This window comes from Symphalangus syndactylus, chromosome 8, assembly GCF_028878055.3.
Source record: "Symphalangus syndactylus isolate Jambi chromosome 8, NHGRI_mSymSyn1-v2.1_pri, whole genome shotgun sequence".
Classification (NCBI taxonomy): domain Eukaryota; kingdom Metazoa; phylum Chordata; class Mammalia; order Primates; family Hylobatidae; genus Symphalangus; species Symphalangus syndactylus.
Genome location: NC_072430.2, coordinates 12,974,419 through 12,996,563, shown reverse-complemented (window position 1 = coordinate 12,996,563; position 22,145 = coordinate 12,974,419). Strand labels below are relative to the sequence as shown.

Sequence of the window (22,145 nt, the reverse complement as noted above, 5' to 3'; positions counted from 1 at the left end):
TGGTCTGATTGCAGAGTGACAGGGCATATGATTAGGGCATTGTCGCACGCCGTGTTGCCGGGCTGAGGGCTGATGAGCGCACCACCACGTTGGAGCACAGCCAGGCCGCGCACGTGACCAGTGTGGCCTCAGCGCCACCCCAATTAGGTGCCGAGAGCACGGCTGGCTGGGACCCTGGTGGGAGCAGATGGGGGTGTTGCCCAGCCTGCCCTGGGGTCCCCCGTGTGTGTGACAGCCCACCCCATCACAACCTGGCTAGTCCTGAATTGCCGGGCCTGTGCGGCTGGTCTGGGCACAGCCCTGTGGTCGTGCTCCTTTGGGTCCTGTTTGGCAGGAGGATTTGAAACGTGGAGACTTCCAGAAGAGAAAGAACAGCTCCAGTGCTCAGAGCTCCCCGCGTCCCTGATGCTAAGCGCCCTGGTGCCAAGGAGGGTTCCTGACACTGGGAAGTAAGGGTAGGGTGTCGGCCCCCAGGCTGGCGCGTTGGTGACCTGGAGCCCAGCAGAGCGGCCGTGCCTGCCTTTTGTTTGGGAGCCGAGGCCGGTGCCGCTCCCCAGCCGCGCTGCCTGCTGACCTTGGGAAGTTACCATAGAAACCAGCGCATCAGGCTGGGGACCCAGAGGCGGATCTCCCGAGGCGGGGGTGCTGCCCGCTGCCATTACTTCCAGCCTGTTAGGCACCCTGGGTCTTAGCGGCCTCTGTGAGGCCACTGCAGGTGGCAGGTCGTGGGTCAGGTTGTGGCGGGGAACATCCTGGCAGGTGGGCCCTGTCGGTGGGTGTCTGACGTGGGCTAGGGTCAGTGGTGGGTGACCTCCTCTGTGGGGCTGCAGTACCCTGAACCCTCGGGGTGAGATCAGAGGGGGTGTCCACTCCTGGGTTTTGTGGGTGTGGGGCTGTGGCTGTGAGTGGGGACGAGTCCACCAGGAGACAGTGGAGCTTTAGCCCCCGCCCCGGGGTCTGGGGCACGTGCTGAGGGTACCTTCTGTGCTCCCATCTCTACCCTTGCAGAGGACCCGGGAGGGGGTGGCACTGACCCCAGCCCCTGTTCTGCCCTTGGGAAGTTTCCAGCCTGGAGGGACCGAGGGGCACCTCTGTGGGGGCAGCCTTAGATGGCAGCACGGGACCCGTGCAGCAGCCAGGGCAGAGTGGCCTCTCAGGGAGCAGGCTTTGAGGGTTGAGTAGGAGTCTGGCAGGCAGCATTGCCAAGTGGAGACAGAATGGGGTGGAGGTCAGGAGTTTGGGTTTTTGAATCTTGTGGGCCTGGGTAGTCTCAGCTCTGCTGCTACCCATAAGCACCCCCTACCCTGGCTAGGGCACCAGCCTCAGGCCGCCCCCTGATCCTTCCAGTGGCCTCTGGACTCCTCATCTCCACACGGGGAAGCTGGGATGTGGAGTGATCCCATGGGTGCCCGGGTGCTGGGGTTTCGTTAATGCTAACGGGGGCATAGATAGGGCAGGGGCTGAGCCCTGTGCCCTCGCCCCCTGGGTGGGGCCTGGGGGAGCTGCAGGGACTGAGGCAGCGCAGCTGTGACAGAGCTTGGCATGCTGGCCCAGCAAGTGTTCGGAAAGGTGGGGCGCGTGGGCCGGGTGGCTCCCGGAGTTAGGAGTTCCCCAAAGGCTCTGGCAACTCTGGTGACACTGTCTGAGGCCCTGCTGGTTTGTGCCGACGCTGGGAGCCTCTGCAGTGCCTCCTCTGAGGTACTTCACCATCGCACTCTCACCTGCTCGCTGCCATGCTAGTATGGGGGTCCCCTCCAAGACCCCAAATCAAATGTCTTCAAAAAAACTGCTAAGGGAGGTTGCTTCCCTTGGGTGGGGGGCATCTCATGTCACTCGCAGGTACCCAGGCCCCCCACTCCTCACCCCACTGTGGCCTCAGCAGAGCCCCCCTGTGTCTGCCTGGGTGCCCAGGCCCATGGATGGTCAAGCTGGTACCCAGCAGAAGTGCAGCACCTGGCAGGGGGGGGTGCACTGCCCCGAGTCTTAGCTGGGGACCCGCATGGAAGGCACTGTCTGGAGAGGTGTCCCCACCTGTCTTCTGGCCCGTGGGTGAAAGTCCAGGACACAGGAAGTGCAGGCCACAGCAGGGCTGGGAGTCGGAGGGGCTGATGCCTCAGTCCCTGGCCTCAGGCCCCAGCTGCCTGCAGCTGGGGTCCAGGGTCCCCTTCGCAGGTCTGCAGGACCCAGCTGGGGTCCCCCGATGCCTGCCCTGGTTCCTTGGTGGGGGAGGTCCGGCAGGTGGCAGGTGCCCCTGGGGTGAGGTGGGGGTAGGGAGGGTGGGGCTCCGTCCACCAGCCTCACACGGCCCAGTGTGGAAGCTCTGGGTTGGCCATAACCGATTCCTGCGCGAGACAGAGCAGGCTCGCGTGTCTCCCTGGGGTAATTAAGGCCCTCGTCATCAAGGCCAACTGCCTGTGAAATTACCCTCTTGTTTGGAAGAGGTGATTTTTCTCTGTAAAAAGGAAAATATTTCCCTTTCTGTTGACACGAATGGACGGCCGGGCCAATGAACCCAGGGAAGGCTGTGGGATTGCAGCAAGACACCTGGTGGCTCTGGGGGCCGTTCAGGTGCCCGCTGTCTCGTTCATCCTCTCTCACGCATGTTCTGAGCTTCTGTGAGCATCTGCCCCCAGACCCCCTGCTGGCATGGACACAGCTGTGTAAACTGGTGTCTCACGGCAGGGGGCAGTTGCTATAGAAGCAGGAGGCGCAGGAGGCGAAGGGGCTGGGGACACCCATCTCAGGGCATCAGGGCAGGCTTCCTGGAGGAGGTGTCCTGTGAGGATGGGGGCTGTTTATGCAGGTGAAGTTCCTGCTTTTCTGAGTCTTCCCTTCAAAGTCAAACCCCTCAGACTTGCCCACTGAGGGCCGCCGCTCCCTGGCAGTGTTGGGTGTGGGCAGTGTCTGCTGTAGCCTGGGGGAGACAACCCCCACTGCTCAGAAAGTAAGTTCGTGCCTCCACAGGGCCGAGGGCCATCAAGGGCTGTTGAACCCAAGCGTGGTAGCCAGGTGGGGGCTGCTGTGTCTGACGGGCGTTTCCATGGGGGCCTGAATTTCATCAAAGGAGAAAGTGCCCGTTCTAGGGCCTCGTTAACGCAGTGACAGGCCTTTGAGTCATGCCAGTGAGGTAAGCCCGTAAAAGCAGGCACTGGGAGGGCCCAGCAGGCTGGAGTGCAGCCTGTTGGCGATGGGCCCCAGGAGGAGGAGGCGCCTCAAGTTAGGTCAGATGGTGGGGTGGAGATGTGGGGCAAACAACCTTCCAGACTTCCAGGGCTAGTGGAACCACAGAGGACGCCGGGTCCCAGCCTTTGTCTAGGCGGCCTGGGCCCTGGGTGTGTCCGCTGTGGCCCAGGCACACCTGAGGTCTGTGCTGCAGACGCTGGCTCCTGGGAGGGTCACTGGAGGGCAGAGCCCTTGTGTCCTTTTGTGTGGCCGACAGGGCAAAGCGCCAGCCTGGTTTTGGCCTCTGCAGACCTAAGGCTCCAGCCTCAGTCTCCCTCTGGCGTCTCCAAGTGCCGCTGCAGTCTCCGGTGCTTGCCCAGCCTCCGTGTCCCCTGGAAGCTTGGGGGTGTGGGTGCTGATGCCCTACTGCCCACAGCCTCAGGTCGGAGCTGGTACCCTGACCCCGCCCAGCCTAGGGAGGGGTTGCAGGGGAGGGTCCAGGAGCTGGCTCTGGGTGGGCGTGACCTCACCCCATCCACTTGAGGCCAAGCCAACACCCTCCAGCGAGGGCCTGTGCTGGGCGTCCCCCTACATCCATTTCCAGAGGAGGAAAGGGGTCCAGGGAGGCTCCCTGTCCCTTATAGGGGCCACCGTGGGGACTGTCCTCAGCCCCGCCTGTCCAGGTAGGCTGGGGGGCTTCCCACCTGCACCTGCAGGGCCCTGCCCTTCCCCCCTCCCGCCCCGAGAAACCTGGGGTCCCAGCCTTGGAGCAGCGTCAGGCAGCAGGGTGGGGCAGCCTGTCCCAGTCCTGCCTGCTAGATGAGGATGTTTTCCAAAGCAGGGCCGCAGCTTCTTCCCTTGTGGGCAGCTGGTGGGAAGCTGAGGTGTAACCCAAGGTCGTGGGGTGCGGGGTCTGGAATAGGAGGCTGAGGCTGGGGTGGTGGGTCGGCAGGAAGAACCCCAAGAGCAGACACTGGTGAAATCCAAGCCTCGTCCCACCTGTGCCCCGAAATGGGCAGATGCAGCCCTGCCTGCCTGCCTCTGGCCTCGCCCAGGCCCCTACCCAGTCTCCCTGCCCCCTATGGGGGCTCACGTTGAGGTTTGGGTTGTGACTCTGCCCTCTGCACTTCCCAGTGTTCCCCTCTGCCCGGGCTTCTTGCCCTGTGGACAGACGCACAGATGCACAGACACACAGACAGAGTGGGCGACTGTGTCGGCCTCCATCCTGTCCCTGATCTGCTGTGTGAGTGATTTTTGGGCGAGGAGGGCACAAGGGCCTCTTCGTTGCAGGGCAGTTGCGAGGTTTACAGAGACGAGGCTTAGGCACGGTATTGGGTAAATGCTGGTGATGCCGGGTGAGGTCCAGGGGTCTCAGGCACACAGGCCTGGGCCCCAGGATGCAGGTGCCATTGCCTCCCCTCGCAGGCCTCCCTGCCGCGTTGGGCCCCACCCTGTGTGGCTCAGCCGCCAGAGGGTTGTGAACCCAGGACCCCAGTGATGCCGGAACCCCGAGCATGCGTGGCACGGGGCGGCCATGGGCCCCAACCCCTGCTCTGACTCACACCTGTATCCTGGGGCCCAGGCCCGTGTGCCTGAGACCCCTGGACCTCACCCGGCATTGCCAGCATTTTACCCAATACCATGCCAGCTGTGGGCAAGGAACCCAAGTCCCCGAGGCGACGGGTGGGCTTCCTACACCTGGAAATCCCGGGGCTTCTCCTGGGTAGCCCTGGGCTTGGTTCCTGGGATTCTTCCTCCTGGCACCCCCCGCTGCACGTCTTGCCTGGGTGGCCGCAGGCACCACTCGCCACTGCCCTATTAAGGACTCCACCCTGCGTCGTAGATTACTTTTATTTTGCACGATGACACCTCACTAGGAGGAAAGCCGTCCCTGGGGTCTCTTAAAAGACAGCTCCTATTCGAGATGAAAGACGTGAAGCAAAACGCCAGCGCTGCAGCCGCCGCAGTGGGGCAGCGAGAGGCTGGGGGCTCTGGGATGCGGGTCCTTCCACATTGGGGTCAGTTTTAGGGAGTCAAGATAGACTCGAGAGGCGAGGGCTGTGGGGGGCGTGGGGCACGTTAGGGGACACAGGAGCCCAGGGTGGGTCGGGAGATCGCCGGTGGGCAGTGTTCACCACCCTTCGCCGGGTGGCATCCTGGCCTCTGGCCCGCGTGGGAGCGCCTCCTGTTGGGAGGTGGTGACACCCAGTGTGTGTGTTGGTTCACCCCTGTGGCGTCCTGGTGTCCCTGTGCTGGTGGGTCCACAAGCCGGGGTAGGGGCTCTGGGTGCCTGCAGCAGAAAATGTGCTGGGAGGGTGTGGGGCCCTGCAGGGGTGGGGTGGGTGGGCCACAGAGAAGCCACCCCAGGGAATGAGTAGGTGTGGCCCAGTGATCTGACCTGGGGACACATCCCCAGCAGCGGGGTTAGCACAGCCAGGGCTCAGAGGCACGGCGGGCCTGTACTCTGTGTGTGTGTGCGTGTTTGCGTGTGTATGTCTGTGTGTGTGTGCATCTGTGTGTGTGTGCATGTCTGTGTGTGTCTCTGTGAGTGTGCGTTTCTGTGTGTGTGCGTGTGCATGTCTGTGTGTGTGCATGTCTGTGCATCTCTGCGTATGTGTCTGCATTTCTCTGTCTTTCTCTGTGTATCCTTGTCTGTGTGAGTGTCTGAGTATGTGCATGTGTCTCTGAGTGTCTGTGTGCCTGTGTCTCTCTGTATGTGTGTCTCTATGTCTTTATGTGTCTGTCTGTGTGTGTGTTTCTATGTCTCTCTGTGTTTCTGTATGCATGCATGTGTCTCTGTGTGTCTGTGGGTTTCTGTATGTGTGCATGTATTTTTGTGTGTGCCTCTGTCTCTGTGTGTGTCTCTGTATGCGTATGTGTCTGTGTGTCTCTGTGTTTCTGTATGCATGCGTGTGTTTCTATGTGTCTGTGTGTCTCTATGTGTGTCTGTCTATGCATGTGTGTGTCTCTGCATGTGTTTGTGTCTCTATGCATGTGTGTTTCTGTGTCTCTATGCATGTGTCTCTGCATGCATGTGTGTGTGTGTCTCTGCGTGTCTGTGCGTCTCCATGCACGTGTGTGTCTGTGTGTCTCTGTATGCATGTGTCTGTGTGTCTGTGTGTCTCTGTGTGCATGTGTCTGTGTGTCTCTGTATGCATGTGTATCTGTGTCTCTATGCATATGTGTCTGTGTCTCTGTGTTTCTGTATGCGTGTGTGTGTCTCTGTATGTCTGTGTGTCTCTGTATGCATGTGTGTGTATCTGTGTTTCTCTGTATGCATGTGTGTGTGTGTCTCTGTGTTTATGCATGTGTCACTGTGTGTCTCTGTGCATGTGTGTGTCTCTTTGTGTCTCTGTATGTATGTGTGTGTCTGGTGTTTCTGTATGCATGTGTGTGTGTGTCTGTGTGTTTCTGTATGCATGTGTGTGTGTGTCTGTTTCTGTATGCATGTGTGTGACTGTGTCTCTATGCATATGTGTGTGTGTGTTTCTGTGTGCATGTGTGTGACTGTGTCTCTGTCTCTGTATGCATATGTGTGTCTGTGTGTTTCTGTATGCATGTGTGTGTCTCTGTGTGTCTGTGTGTGTCTCTGTAGGGTGTGCATGTCGAGGTCCCCTGGGAGTCCACCCCAGTGGCTCCCAAGCATGCATTGGCCTCTCCTGGAGGGTGTGGTAAACCCAAGTGTCAGTGTCTTCTCCGGGAGGTCCTGTGGTCTGGGGGCTTTGGGAGACTCTGCACCTTCTGGGAGTTCCCTGGGGGCACTATGGGTGCAGGAATCCCCCACCCCTGGCGGTGCTGGGGCAAAGCTGAGCCTCAGGGTGGGCTTTGGGGTGGGGAGGCCCTCGCCCTGGCTGAGGGGCAGGGTGGCAGTGGGGGCACTTCCCAGCAGCCCTGAGTGGCAAGGGTGGCAGGGGCCACAGGGGCCCAGGAGCGGGGCAGTGGCTCCAGGATGGCTCTAGGGCCTCGGTGATCGGCAAGGCACAGGCAGGCCAGGTGGACGTGCCCAGGTCACAGCTGTGCACGGCTGCCCACAGCCTGGGCATCAGGTGGGAGCAGCTTTCACTGTCTGACCCCCCCACAGCAGCTGCAGGTGGGGGATGAGGGCACACCCCTTGGTGGGGGGAGGGCATTCAGTGCAGAGCGCAGGGAGGGGCACTCAGCCTGTGTGGGTCTGGACCCTGTCACAAGCTTGGTCCGAATGCTGGGCAGAGCCCCCCAGGTGGGGACGTCACGGAGGCCCCAGCCTGAACCGTCCACTTGCAGAAATGAAGTGCAGGCCTCCCAGCCACATTTTGGGCTGTTTCCTGGGATGGTGGCTGATGAAGTCCAGGGTGGGACCGCCTGGTGACTCGCAGGCGGGTGACAGGAACAGCTACTGTCACCCACCACTGATCCTGCCTCTGCCTCTCCTCCCCAGGGCTGTGCAGAAGCTCAGCCTGGCCTCCAAGCGGAAGAAGCCCCACCCGCCACCGCCTCCAGCCACCCGTGGCGCCTCCACCTACCCCACCGACTTCAGCGGGGTCCTGCAGCTGTGGCCGCCCCCGGCGCCCCCTTGTCTGCTCAGGGCCGCCTCCAAGACCAAGGACAACCCTGGCAGCATCGGGAAGGTAGACGCAACCCCGAGTTCGGGGCCCTGGGTGGGGAGGCCAGAGGCGTGTGAGAAGACGCAGGAGGGGTGCGGGAGTGGAGGGGCTGCCACTTCCTTCTCTGGGTTGAATAAGGGTGGTCAGTGGGGTGCCATGGGGAGACTGAGGCCCAGGTGGCAGCAGGGAGCCTGGGAGCCTGTGCTCGGCTGGGACTGTGGGGATGGGAGGGGAGTGGCGTGTCCTAGGGGTCCCAGGGGCATGTACTAGGTTCAGCGTGGGGCGGGACAGCCAGGTCACAGGGCTCCCAGGGACTAAGGGTCGGGTTTGATCCAGGGAAGCCCATTGCGTAGGCTCCACTGAGACACAGCCCTGAGAGGGCTGGGGGCAGGAGGGGACTCTGCTCTCCAGTGTCACCGTGTACAGGCGGGCCCCTGCTGTGGGAAAGCGGGACGTGTGATGGGTTGATTCTGGCGCCGTGCTCCACATGGGAAGACCGCGGCCTGTGGAGGGCACAGGGCCTCCATCAGTGATGGGACAGGCTGGCTCCTGGCTGCCCCTGGAGCTCTGAGCCTGGGGCCTGTGGCTTGCTGGTTGTGCCATCTGAGTCTTGGAGAAATACCTGCCGTGGCCGGACGGTGGCCCTGCCTTGTGCTGGGAGCTGGCAGTGCCTGGTTCGTGGGCCCATTGAGTCAAGTGGGCTCTTCGTGCCCATGGAGGGCTGGGAAGCCAGTCACACGGCTCTGTGTGTGCCCCCGGTGGCTTTTTCCTGCCCCTCGGCCTGCTCTGCAGCCAGCCCCCTCCCGCCCAGCACCCCGAAAGCACTGCCTGGTGCCTCTAGTCCCGGAGGAGGCCTTGGAGGCTCCGTGCCTCTCTAGACTCGGACCACGATTCCCAGGGGTTCAGCTCTCCAGGGACGGTCTGGAGGGGACGCTGTGCCCACGCTGGAGACCCCCCTGGCAGAAGGCCCCTGTCCCTGGGCCTGGGGTTGCCACAGGCCCCTCCCACTGCCCTAGCTGTACTGGGTCTAGGGTGCCAGGAGCACCCCCCGCAGTCCTGGTGAGAGCCTGCTTGACCTTCACAGCTCTGTAGTCCTGGAGGGGCCTCCTGGGCACCCACACCTTGGGATTTTGTTAGAGCTCGGGAGGTGTCAGGCTAGTGGGAGGGTTCCGAACATGCTGGCTACGGGGAAGGGCTTTAAGTGACTGTGTGTCCGGCCCCACCCTCAGCGGTGCAGTTGCTGGGGGCTGTGCCCCCTGCCTGCCCAGTGATGTAGTGAGCATTGTACTTGCAGCCCCTGGAACGCTAATTTCAGTGACTGGAGCCCCCCAACCTCTCCAGGCCAGCCCTGGCCTGAATTGACGGTGGCTACTGGTCTGGGGCAGCGGTGGGTCCCTAGGGAGGGCCACTGTGGGGCATAGGGGCTCTGGGGCGGCCTGTGGGGCAGACCTGACAGCTCCTACCACTTCAAGGCCATGGCGGATCCCGGTGGGGGTATCAGGCGGTTGGCACCTTGGAGCTGCCTGTGTGTCCAGAGGGGAGTGTGTGGTGAGACCACCAGGAGCCTCCCGATCTCCCTGACTCTGGGTCTCCACCCCGAGCACCCCACCAGCTGCCGGGGTTTGAATGGATCGCTTGTCCCTCTGGGCACTGGTTTCCATTTGTGGTAAGGAGGGCTTGGCGGGCATCTGGCATCTCTGTCCTCCAGAGGCGACATTCTGCATCTGAGGCCCGGCGGCAGGGGAAGCGGCGGCAGGGGAAGCAGCGGCAGGGGAAGCTGTGTGGCCTGGAGCGGGGACTTGTCGTTGCTCCGCCGGGTTGGGGCAAGGCGGGGCCTGGGGTGAGGCGGGGGCGGTGGGTGAAGCAGAGTTGGGGGGCTAGGCCGGGGGTCATTGCCTCCCTGGAAATCTCTATGCCTAGCACTGCCGGGGGTCTGCGGGGAACAAGGGGGCTCCTGATCTCTGTGCGTGTGTCCAGCACGGGCTGTTTCTCCACAGTCCCCTGGGATGCGAGGCCGGTGGTGTCAGCCTGTGTTTTGGGCCCAGGCCTGGCTGGCTGGGGCACCCTGGGTCCTCCCTACCCTCAACAGTCCCCTCGAGATAGGGCAGGTGGGTGCTGTGGGCCAGGCTGCCACTGCCCTGGCCACGTGGGCTGCAGAGCTGGGCCGAGAGCTCAGGAGGACGCCGAGGTCAGGTGTGGGTGGTGGTGGGCAGGCAGCATCCAGGTTCCCCGCCCAGCCTGGGATCGGGGCCCTGGCTCTGGCCTGGGCCTGGCACTCAGCCTGTTTGTGCCATCTGGTTGGGGCGGGGGCAGAGGAGTCAACAGCTCCTTCAGGAGCCCGCAGCACTTTTCCCAGGGCCCTGCGTTTCTTAGGGGACAGCTTCTGCCCCACTTCCTCCTGGGGGCAGCCTTGGCCGGGCTTCTCCCTTCTCTCCATGGCAGTCACACCCCACCCTGCTCCGGGGCGCTCAGTGCTTCCCCAGCAACAAGGAGCTCTGGGTCACCAGCCTTCCAGCCCCTCCACCCTCCACACCCCCCAGCTCCCCGGTGTTATTAGCACTAATGTCACATAGTCAGAAATGCTGCCTGAAAGGCGTTTAATATTGTCACAGAAAAGAAGTTAGATTACGTTCAATTTCTGACATTAATGTGCCACTTAAGATAATTCATCACATTGTGGTATTAAAAGAGACATCCCTGTCTGGGTGGTGCTGAGCAGCGCCCCTCCCCCTCCCTGCCTGGACCACCTCTTCAGAGCTGGAAGCCCTTTTTTAATGCAGAATGTGTTTTTTCCCTCCCAGGCAGCTATTCTGTGGGGCTTTGTAATATCTGAACATTTAGGGGAGAGGCTTGCTGTGCCTTCTCCTGCAAAGACCCTGTCATTTCCCTGCAGTAATGACAGGGTTCTCTCTTGGCAGACAATGGCCTGCGCTGGGACCAGGGCAGTGTGGGGCAGGCTAGATGGCCGGTGCCCCCACTGTGGGCTGCTCCATCCCCTCCCTGGGGAGGCCCGCACCCCCCTTCCTCCTGGTTGTGAGCCTGCTCTGGGATTAATGCCGCTGGTGGAAAGGGCGGCCGGCAGATGTAGAGAGGCAAACCGTGGGCCTCTCCACGACACTCCTTCCTGCTAGGAATTCTCTCAAATCTGCAGAGCCCATTTGGCTCCTGAAGTGGTGAGGAGTTCACGCTGGAAAAAAAATTGCCAAAAATTACCGGGAAGTGCACGTTTTCGTCTGCTTTGCGGCAGCGTCTGGAAATGAAATAGTTTTGTTCACGTCGTCGGGGGAATAAAAGAATTGATTCTCGCCTAATGGAGCCCAGGTTCTGAGTAGTACAATAGAAAAGTGTTTCTTCACGCTGCTCCCCGGAGAGCGGGCAATCTCGACTCCAGCGGCTTGCATATCAATGTGCCCCGTGCCCAGGGGGAGTAGGTGCCACCTGGTGTGAACTACCCACGGTAAACCAATTTTGCCAGCGTTATGTATCTGTCACTTACAATTAAATCCGTGAAAAATATTGGCTCTGAAATGAGTCTCTGGTAATTTGATTTACACTGTAGTGGAGAAATCAAAGATTTCAGCGCAGAGTGGACTGTGGTGTCCTCCAGCAGGAAATGGGGCCTGTCTCTGGCTCTGCGTTGGAGCCCTGGTTCAGGGTGGCCCTCGTGTGCGCAGCCTCTGCTGGGTCAGAGCCGCCGCCTCCTGGCATCGACGCACCAGACCCACGTGTGTGGGGTGTCCCTGCTGTGTGTGCGTTTCGGAGTGTTTGCAGTGATTGCTCTGTGCTCCGGCATCCTGGGTCCTGCCCCTCCCCGGCGTCTGCCCCCTCTCAGGGTGCTGGGGCAGGTGTCAGGGTCTTCCTGAGGCCGGTGCCTGTGTGTGGTCCAGTTTGGGATCTGTGTGTGTGCTTTGGAGACACCATTGCTTCTGCCCAGCACCAGGGCTGCCTGGTTCCCTGCTGGCTCGGGAGGTCAGGCTGGAAGCCCAGCCCCACCCTCAGCCTGCCCCCCAGCCTCAGTCTCCCCAAGCCTTCAGTGGGGCGGGTGAGGCCGAGGCGTCAGAATTTGTTCTTCCCCTGGATGGGATCCTTCTTGTCTTGCCTGTCCCCGTTTGCATTCGAATGGGCTTCCCCCTGCTTTCTGCTGACTCTAGTCCAGCAGGCCACAGGGTGCCAGGGTTCGGTTCCCTCAGCTGGCCGGGGTCAGAGGCAGCCATGCCCCTGGATGGCTCCCCTGGCAGCGCCACCCTCTGCGGCTCTCACACCTCTGTGGGGCAGTTCATTCCCTTATCTTGCAAGTGTTCCCCCTCAGCCTGGGGAGCAGCCTGCGGGGGCTGGGCCAGGGGGCTGTGCTCCACCATCCTGCCCTCCTGGACTAAGCTGCTCTGCAGGACCTGAGCGTCCCTCTGTCTTCTCACCGCGGCGCCCGGAACCCGCCGCCCCCTCATTCTCTGTGCCGCACATTCGGTGCTGACAGGCTGTGCACCGGCCTTGCCTCTCCCTGGCCCTCACCTTCTGCCTGCTCTGCTGACCTCATATGGGATCTGCTCTCGCCTGGAGCAGGGGCGCGGTGTCCACATTCCTGCGGTGGGGGTGCCAGTGTGAGGCCTGGCCCGCTGTCCCCACCTGAGTTGGGCCCCTCCTCCCCTGTAATTAGTGGCCAGCTGGGCGGAGGCAGCTTCTCAGGTGCCGCCCACCTCTGCCCCAGGTGAAGGTTATGCTGCGGATCTGGCCCGCACAGGGGGCCCAGCGCTCGGCCGAGGCCATGTCCTTCCTGAAGGTGGACCCTCGGAAGAAGCAGGTGATCCTCTACGATCCTGCCGCCGGTCCCCCAGGCAGCGCAGGCCCCCGGCGAGCCGCCACTGCTGCAGTTCCCAAGATGTTTGCCTTCGATGCCGTCTTCCCCCAGGACTCCGAGCAGGTACGGGCAGGCGGACTGGGCGTCCTCCCGGAGACCCGGGGCCAGGCTGCTGGCTTAGCACGTGGGTCAGATCTGCTCCTGCTTCTCCGTGCAGGGCGCAGAGGAAGAGTGAGCGAGGGGGCCCGCTGCCTGCTTACCTCCCTCATCGGCCTGGCCGGCGTCCTTGGGTGTCTCCACCCGCCCCTGCCAAGGCTCTGAGCCAAGTCCACAGGGAAAGGCCTGGTTTTCCGGAGCCCGCCCTTCCGGGAAGCTTTCTGAGCAGCTGTTGGGCTCTGGGGGCGTCCGGTCCTCCCTGCTCATGCTGAGCTGTGCACCGTGTGGCTGCGTGTGCGTCTCTCTGCGCGTGGTGGTCTGCCCCTGCCCCTGGCGCTGGACTTCTGTGCTTTGCGCGTGTGTGTCTGCACGTGTCTGGCCAGTCCATCCTGCGTGTGTCCTGGGTCCTGTTCTTGTGTGTTCTGTGCTTTCCTTGTGTACATGGGATCCCGGGCGTGCAGCCCAATCTCCTTGTGGGTCGACTGCCTGCATGTGCCAGGACAGACCGGCCTCAGGCCCACAGACGTGGCAGAAGGAAGGGGCCACAGCCCCTGGGCCCTGGCATCTGCCTGATTCTCTGTGTCCCCCGCTCCCCCCAGGCCGAAGTCTGCTCGGGGACCGTGGCCGATGTGCTCCAGTCAGTGGTCAGTGGGGCTGATGGCTGCATTTTTTCCTTTGGCCACATGAGCCTGGGTAAGCACCCTTGCCCCACCCTAGATGGCTCCTGCTGGCCACCCCCTCCCATCCTCATCATGGTGGTTGCTGGCAGCTTCTGGTGGGAAAGGAGGCTGGTCCTACACGTGGGTCGTGGTGGGCATATGGGATGAGGGTCTTGTGGAGAGGAAGCTGAACCCCTGCAGAACTAAAAGGCAGAGGGCTTAGGATGGATCCAAAGAGGCCCCTAAGATCTCAGTGCCCCTGGTTGGCCTCGGGGACCCCAGGAGCCATAAAGGCTCCTTGCGTGGTGTGTGGTGGGGCCTGACGCCTGCGTGGCCCCCAGGCAAGTCGTACACCATGATCGGGAAGGACAGCTCACCCCAGAGCCTGGGCATCGTGCCCTGCGCCATCTCCTGGCTCTTCAGCCTCATCGAGGAGCGCAGGGAGAGGACGGGCACCCGCTTCTCCGTCCGGGTCTCAGCCGTGGAGGTGTGCGGGCGCGACCAGAGCCTGCGGGACCTGCTGGCCGAGGTGGCCCCTGGCAGCCTCCAGGACACCCAGTCTCCGGGAGTGTACCTGCGGGAGGACCCCGTGTGTGGGGCGCAGGTGCGCCTGCCTACTGTCCCACCTTGGGGGAGGGGGGCTGCACTTGGCCCTGAGCCGCTGAAGACACCGCAGCCTCTGCCTTTCCTGCAGCTCCAGAACCAGAGCGAGCTGCGGGCACCCACGGCCGAGAAGGCGGCCTTCTACCTGGATGCGGCCCTGGCGGCCCGCAGCACCAGCCGAGCGGGCTGTGGCGAGGACGCCCGACGCAGCTCCCACATGTTGTTCACGCTGCACGTCTACCAGTACCGCGTGGAGAAGTGCGGCCGGGGAGGAAGTAGGTGCCATGCCCGCACTCCCGGGCCCTGTGGGATACGTGTCGGCGAGACCCAGGCACAGGGGCCCGTCATCCAGTGGCTCCTGGGGGTGTCCCCTGCCTGGGCCTGGGGTGGGGTGTGGAGCAGGGTCTGGGGGCCGCTGGCTACGCCGTCATTTGCTTGCCTCGTGGTTCCAGTGTCCGGAGGCCGTAGCCGCCTGCACCTCATCGACCTGGGCAGCTGTGAGGCGGCGCCTGGCAGGGCCGGGGAGGCTGCTGGGGGTCCCCTGTGTCTGTCCCTGTCGGCCCTGGGCAGCGTCATCTTGGCCCTGGTCAACGGAGCCAAGCACGTGCCGTACCGGTGAGTGTAGGGCCTGGGCAGGTGCCGACCGTGGTGGCCCCTTGGTGACCTGGTGAATCCGTGTCTGGTGTGCCCAGCGCTGCTGCGGCCCCCAGCTCCTCAGGGCTTTGCTCCTCCACCACCTGACAGGCCTCGCTGCCCGTGGGCTGCCTGGGGCCCCACGCTGGGCTGGTGCCGGAGCTGGGTGGGAACCAGACTGATCCCAGGGTTGCCCTTGGCCAGCCTGTCCCGAACCCTAACCCTTGGCATCTGAACCGCCTCGACCCCCAGGGACCACAGGCTCACCATGCTGCTGCGTGAGTCCCTGGCCACCGCCGGCTGCCGCACCACCATGATTGCCCACGTGTCGGATGCGCCAGCCCAGCACGCGGAGACGCTTAGCACCGTGCAGCTCGCCGCCCGCATCCACCGCCTGCGCAGGAAGAAGGCCAAGGTGCCCCCCACCTCCTGCCCGCCCCATCTCGGGGCCCTCCCGGCTCCTGTGTCCACTGCAGGCCTCCGCTGGCCTGCTTGGGGTGGGGGTCAGCAGGTGGCCTGGAGCCTGGGTAGATGTCCTGTGTGTTCTGGTGTCATGAGGCTGTGCCCATGTGGCCCTCCCTGGGGGATGGGGAGCCCAGTCTCAGGTCCTTGGATACAGTGGGCAGAATCGGGGCTTGCTGTATGCGGCTCTTGGTGGCCTCACTCCAGCCTGCTGCCCCCGCACAGGCCCTGGGGTGCTGCACCAGCCCCGCAGGGACTTCCTAGGGACCCCTCTCTGCGGCTGGAGGGTGGAGTTTGGGGCACTCTGGGGTTACATGGCCCTTGGTCCGAGTCCTGCCTGGGCACGCATGCTCGTCTTTTGAGCTTCCCGTTCCCTCCCAGTGCCGGTGACACCGTTTTCCTTGTAAAGTTGCTAAGAATGGTCACTTAGGTTCCCCTGAGACTCAGTACCGCTCCCCGCGTTTGGCAGGACACAGTTGGTGGTGGCTGCTGTGGTTTTCATCACAGTGACCACAGCGTTGGCCATGTGCTCTGGGGAGGGTCGGGGAAGCGGGGAGCGTAGGGGAGACTGGGCTCAGCAGCTCCACTTTTCTTCCCGCAGTGCGCCTCCAGCTCCTCTGGCGGGGAGAGCTCCTGTGAGGAAGGCCGGGCCCGTCGGCCCCCGCACCTGCGGCCCTTCCACCCACGCACTGTGGCCCTGGACCCCGACCGCATGCCCCCCTGCCTGCCTGGTGACCCCGATTACTCCTCCAGCAGCGAGCAGTCCTGTGACACGGTCATCTACGTGGGGCCCGGTGGGGCGGCGCTGTCAGACCAGGAGCTCACTGACAACGAAGGTCCACCCGACTTCGTGCCCATCATCCCTGCCCTGAGCCGCCACCGGCCCTCCAAGGGCCCCCGAGACGCAGACCACTTCCGCTGCAGCACCTTCGCGGAGCTGCAAGAGCGGCTAGAATGCATGGACGGCAGCGAGGGTCCCTCAGGAGGTCCAGGCGGCACTGACGGAGCTCAGGCCAGCCCCGCCCGAGGGGGCCGGAAGCCCTCGCCACCAGAGGCTGCATCCCCCAGGAAGGCCGTGGGCACCCCGATGGCTGCCAGCACCCCTCGAGGCAGTTGTGGCCCAGACATCCACCAGGGTGCCCCTGAGCCCTGCAAGGCCCCCGTCTGGGGTGACCAGAGAGAGGACAGCGGCACTTGCCCCGAGCTGCTGGTCCCGGAAAAGGCTGCAGTGGGTGGAGGCAGGAGGCCACTGCCCAGCCCGGCTCCCCCACCCCCTCAGTTGCTGGAAGCCTGCAGAGCCCCAGAAGAGCCGGGGGGAGGGGGCACTGATGGAGTGGCACGGACCCCTCCCGTGGGCATGAGTGGGCAGGTGGCTGGGTCCCCGATGCTTCCTGGGGCCACCTGCCCCCGCCTGGCTGCTGGCAGTCGCTGTCCGGAGCGGGGCCTGCTCACCACCACAGTGACCCTGCAGCGGCCAGTGGAGCTCAACGGCGAGGATGAGCTGGTGTTCACGGTGGTGGAGGAGCTGTCGCTGGGGGAGCTTGCTGGAGCTGGGCGGCCCACCAGCCTGGCTAGCTTCGACAGTGACTGCTCCCTGCAGGCCCTGGCCTCGGGGTCCCGGCCGGTCAGCATCATCAGCAGCATCAATGATGAGTTTGACGCCTACACCTCTCAGGCACTTGAGGGGGGGCCCCTGGAGGGGGCGGCCTGGGCCGGCAGCAGTCACAGCTCCTCCATCAGCTCCTGGCTCAGTGAGGTCAGTGTCTGTACCGCCGACAGCCGTGGCCCCACGCTGCAGCCCCGCTTCAGCCCCGACTCGCTGGCAGGGCTTGACCCTGGGGGCCCCCCTGCCCTGGATGGTTCCTTGGGGGACGGAAGCTCTGGGTTCCTGGAGCCAGACAGACCTGACAGTCCCAGGCCAACCTGGGGTCCGTGCCCTGGGGAAGTGGCTGCAGTGGTCCCATCCCGACCTGGCAGGGAGCCCCAGGCCGGGCCCTCGCGGGGGGCATCTGCAGCCCAGACCATCCACTCCAGCCTCCCCCGGAAACCGAGGACTGCCTCTGCCACCACCCGCGTGGGCTGTGCTCGCCCGGGCCAGAGCCCACCTGGCCGTGGAGGCCTGTTCGAGGACCCATGGCTGCTCCGGGTAGGGGAGTGTGATGCCCAGGCAGCTTTTGCTGGCAGGGCCCCCAGCCCCACACTTGGCTCCCCGCGGCTGCCTGAGGCCCAGGTGATGCTAGCCTGTGCCCAGAGAGTGGTGGACGGGTGTGAGGTGGCAGCCAGGGCGGCCCGCAGGCCAGAGGCTGTGGCTCGGATCCCACCGCTGCGGAGGGGTGCCACCACGCTGGGTGTGACAACGCCAGCTGTGTCCTGGGGGGATGCTCCCGCGGAGGTGGTGGCCTGCTCGGGCAGCCTGAAGGCCTCCCCCACCAGCAAGAAGAGTCTGGCTCCCAGGGGGGGCTTCCTCCCAAGGCCCAGCGGGGCGGCCCCCCCGGCCCCACCCACACGAAAGTCCAGCCTGGAGCAGAGGAGCAGCCCAGCCTCGGCCCCTCCACATGCTGTGAACTTGGCGCGTGCCGGGGCTGCTGCCATCCTTCGAGGGGAGGAGGAGCCCAGGCCCAGCAGCCGGGCTGACCACTCTGTCCCCAGGGCCACGTCCAGCCTGAAGGCCCGGGCCAGCAAGGTAGAAGCAGCACACCGTCTTGCCGGCCACGCGTCTCTGGAGCGGTACGAAGGCCTGGCGCACAGCAGCAGCAAGGGCCGGGAAGCCCCTGGGCGGCCTCCCCGGGCTGTACCCAAGCTGGGTGTGCCACCCTCCAGCCCCACACACGGTCCAGCTCCCGCCTGTAGGAGCGGCGCAACCAAGGCTGTGGGGGCCCCCAAGCCCCCTGCTGGTGGAGGCAAGGGCCGTAGCCTAGTGGCTGGGGGGTCGCGGGCTCTGGGGCCTTCGGTGAAGCTGTCTGCGGCCTCTGTGGCGGGCAGGAGCCCTGGCGGCCCTGTGGCCGGTCCCAGAGCAGCCCCACGGGCCGGGCCCAGTGTTGGGGCCAAGGCTGGCCGGGGTACCATCATGGGCACAAAGCAGGCGCTCCGGGCTGCTCACAGCCGCGTCCATGAGCTGTCAGCCAGTGGAGCCCCGGGCCGAGGTGGCTCCTCATGGGGCTCCGCGGACTCAGACAGCGGCCATGACAGTGGTGTGAATGTGGGGGAGGAGCGGCCACCCACAGGCCCAGCTCTGCCCTCCCCCTACAGCAAGGTGACCGCCCCGCGGCGGCCCCAGCGCTACAGCAGCGGCCATGGCAGCGACAACAGCAGCGTGCTGAGTGGAGAGCTGCCGCCCGCCATGGGCCGCACCGCCCTTTTCCACCACAGCGGTGGCAGCAGCGGCTATGAGAGCCTGCGGCGTGACAGCGAGGCCACCGGCAGCGCCTCCTCCGCCCCTGACTCCATGAGCGAGAGTGGGGCTGCCTCCCCAGGCGCCCGCACTCGCAGCCTCAAGTCCCCCAAGAAGAGGGCCACAGGTGGGTGCAGAGGTGCACAGCCCTCTCCAGTTTATAGGGCCATGAGATGCTGGACAGATGGGCACAGCCTTCAAGGTCCCAGACGCACACAGCCCTGGACTGTTTACAGACCCGCCTGGGGCTTTTTGTGTGTGGATGTGCACAGCCCTCTGCAGTTTATAAACACCCAGTACTTGCCCTTCTCTGGCCCCACCCTGCCCTGGGGGGCTGATCCTGGTCTGTGTCAGGGTGAGCACAAGGGCAGCCCTGCACAGGTCGCCAGGCTGGGGCGCTGGACTTGGGTTTGGGTCCCGGGCCTGGTGCCTCCCTGGCGAGTGTCCAGCTGCTTGGAAGGCCCCCGCCAGGGCTGCCCCAAGGGACAACTGCTCAGGTCATGGCAGGGAAAGTGGGAGGCCCTAGTGGGGGTGGGGGCGCCCTTGAGAGCTGTGGGCCTCTCTTGGGGTCGGCTTCCTCCCTGCCCTGGGCAGAGCGCCAGCCTGAGGATTCCTGGACCAGACCCCTGTCAGGACTCGGGCTGGCTCCTCAGCGTCCCCGCAGGGGCAGTGCCTGGGCTGGGCCCCACCTCTGTTCACCCCTGTGCCCGGCTCTCCGTTCCAGGTATGCAGCGGCGGCGCCTTATTCCCGCCCCACTGCCCGACACCACTGCCCTGGGCCGTAAGCCCAGCCTCCCCGGGCAGTGGGTGGACCTGCCCCCACCCCTGGCTGGCTCCCTGAAGGAGCCCTTCGAGATCAAGGTGTACGAGATCGACGACGTGGAGCGCCTTCAGCGGCCCCGCCCCACCCCGAGGGAGGCCCCCACCCAGGTAGGGCCTTTGGTGGGCTGGGGTCTATGAGCCCTGGTGGGGAGCCTGCCGCGGATGGCAGAGTGAGCCATTTGATGGGCTCGTCAGGCCTCTGGGGGTGTGGCCGGGCAGCCCCTGACCTCACTTTCTGTCCACATTCCTCCCAGGACGCAAAGGTAGGGGCAGCCCTGCCCAGCCCAAGCCTGTTGCAGCCCCGACACTTCGCTTGGGCAGTGGGTGGGTAGCTGGGGGGTCCTGAGGCCACTGCTGCTGTCCGCTGGCATTCTCCCGTCGTGGGGAGGTGGTCTTAGAGCCGTGCCAGGACCCAGATGGGCATGGGTGGGCTGCCTCAGGTCTGCTCCCTGCCCGCCCTTGGAGCCCCACTGTGTGCCTGCCAAGGCCTGGCAGGTGAAGGGAGGCGGGGGCCACGGCAGGGCTGCTGGGGGTCCCTGGGGAGAGGGTCCCAGGCCTGTTCCCCCCCCCACCCGCACCCTGCCTCTGAGGGTCCAGTGTTCGTCAGTACAAGGCTGCTGGGGGTCTCTGGGGAGAGGGTCCCAGGCCTGAGCCCCCCGCCCACCCTGCCTCTCGGGGTCCAGTGTTTGTCAGTACGAGGCTGCTGGGGGTCCCTGGGGAGAGGGTCCCAGGCCTGAGCCCCCCGCCCGCCCTGCCTCCCAGGGTCCAGTGTTCATCAGTACGAGGCTGCTGGGAGTCCCTGGGGAGAGGGTCCCAGGCCTGAGCCCCCCGCCCGCCCTGCCTCCCAGGGTCTGGCGTGCGTCAGTACAAGGCTGCGGCTGGCGGAGCGCAGGCTGCAGCGGCTGCGGGAGGTGCAGGCCAAGCACGAGCACCTGTGTGAGGAGCTGACCGAGACCCAGGGCCGGCTGATGCTGGAGCCTGGCCGCTGGCTGGAGCAGTGTGAGTCCCGCCCGCCCACGGACCCAGCCCAGCCCTCCGGGTGCCCTGACGCCTGCCCTCCCCTCCTCTCCCCGAGCCCCGTTGCTCTCCTGTACCTTGTGATGGGAAGGCTGGAAGGCAGGGTCGGCCGGGCCAAGATGCCTTTCCTGGGGCCTCTGGGGGGCCAGGTGGCTGCCCCCAAGCCTCGGGCCTGACCCAGGTGCCCCTCCCCTCTCCTCCCCTCCCCAGTTGAGGTGGACCCGGAGCTGGAGCCCGAGTCGGCCGAGTACCTGGCAGCCCTGGAGCGAGCCACGGCGGCCCTGGAGCAGTGCGTGAACCTGTGCAAGGCACACGTCATGATGGTCACCTGCTTCGACATCAGCGTTGCAGCCAGTGCTGCCGTCCCGGGGCCGCAGGAGGTGGACGTCTGAGGCTGGGCGCCGGACAAGAGGAGGGGGCGTGCAGGGGGCTGGAGGACGGGACGTGGGACGGAGCGAGGATGTGGTGGGGGCTTCGGGGGGAGGATGCGTAGGGGTTTCTGTGCAGGACGGGAGTCTCAGAGAGGAGACGGAGTGTGGGGGAGGGAGGGCCGGCCACGCGGTGGACAGTGAGGGTGCCAGAGTGACCAGAAGACCGTCACCACCCAACAGCAACGCAAGTGCCTTTGACCTTGATTTGGACTTGTCTCCCTTTTGCATTTGGTGCTACAGACTTGAGACACCAGCAGAAGTTGTGTTCAGCCCGGCCCTGCTGCGCCTGTCCGGGCCAGGGCTGGCACCGGTTGTGTGTGTGTCCATCTTGCCTTCTTTGCAGCCGAGCAGTTTTTGTGGAACGGGTCTTACCTGCGCGCCCCAGGGGTCTTTCAGGATTCAGGATGACTTTTCTTTTACAATGGTTTCCTCTCGGCAGAGCCCGGGCTGTGGGGGATCTGTGTGGGGTTCTCAACGCAGATCCATCCCGGGATCTCCCGGGCGGGGATGGCTGACCTCGAGTCCCCTCCCTTCCCGAGCACCTGCTCTGTCCCGAGGGCAGCTAACAAGGGCTGAGCCCCACGTACAGGTTGCCTCTTCCACGGCAGGAATTTTTACCAAAACCACAAGCAAAAAAAAAAAAAAAAACAGACCACCACGACCAACAACAAAGATAGGAGGTAGGGTTTTGTAAAGGTTCTGTTAGGTTCATATTTTTATATCATTTTGCCCATAAATGCGGAATTTGCCGTGGGAATTTGAAGACAAATGATCTATGTTTTTATGGTTTTCTAGGGAAGGTGTCCTGGGGGCCAGGCTCTCTCCAGCTGTGGGAGGCCTGCTCCCTCTGGGGGGCACCCTGGGCAGGGTGGGGGGGCCTTGGGAGGCGCTTCTTGCCAAATGCGGACGAGGGGTGAGCCTGCCAGCATTTGCGACGTCCCCGCACGACAGGCTCATACTTTGAGGATCGTGCGTAGTATAGGACGTCTGAACCTTTGTACAAATGTGTAGATGACATCTTGCTACAGCTTTTATTTGTGAATTAAAGATGCATCGATGGTTCCCACGGCTGCCGAGTTCACTGGGTGTCGGCAGACTCCCCACGCCCTGGTGTGCCGCCCTCTGAGGGTCCCCGGGGTGAGGGGCAGTAAGCATGGGAAGGACACATCCACGGGGACCCAGGGCTTCGGGTGCTGTGCCAGGGCCTGCCTTGCAGCTCCTGTGGGGCCCACGGTGCCATGAGGGCCCTTCAGAGAAGGTGGAACATGACAGAACTGGGATTCAAGCCCACGCTTCCTCTCTGACCTGCTTTCTTGTTGACTGCCGAGAACTTAGGGTCCTGAGGCTGGGGCAGGGAGCCAGGCTTGGGGGCTGGGCTGGCGGGAAACAGCCCTGTGTAAGCGACCCCTGGCTCCCTTCTCTCTGGGTTAT

General features: G+C 64.0%; 1 protein-coding gene across 1 annotated transcript in view; it reads left to right on the top strand.

Moving 5' to 3' along the window:
• Positions 1–21,776, top strand: part of KIF26A (kinesin family member 26A) — a 42,162-nt gene extending 20,386 nt beyond the window's left edge. The window contains exons 5-15 of the mRNA XM_055287999.2: positions 7,580–7,769; positions 12,451–12,663; positions 13,296–13,389; positions 13,697–13,959; positions 14,050–14,233; positions 14,411–14,573; positions 14,844–15,006; positions 15,655–18,571; positions 19,169–19,374; positions 20,115–20,265; positions 20,494–21,776. Coding sequence (XP_055143974.1) covers positions 7,580–7,769; positions 12,451–12,663; positions 13,296–13,389; positions 13,697–13,959; positions 14,050–14,233; positions 14,411–14,573; positions 14,844–15,006; positions 15,655–18,571; positions 19,169–19,374; positions 20,115–20,265; positions 20,494–20,675 — 4,726 coding nt within the window. The 3' untranslated portion in view covers positions 20,676–21,776. The remainder of the gene's footprint in view (positions 1–7,579; positions 7,770–12,450; positions 12,664–13,295; positions 13,390–13,696; positions 13,960–14,049; positions 14,234–14,410; positions 14,574–14,843; positions 15,007–15,654; positions 18,572–19,168; positions 19,375–20,114; positions 20,266–20,493) is intronic.
• Positions 21,777–22,145: the final 369 nt, after the last annotated feature.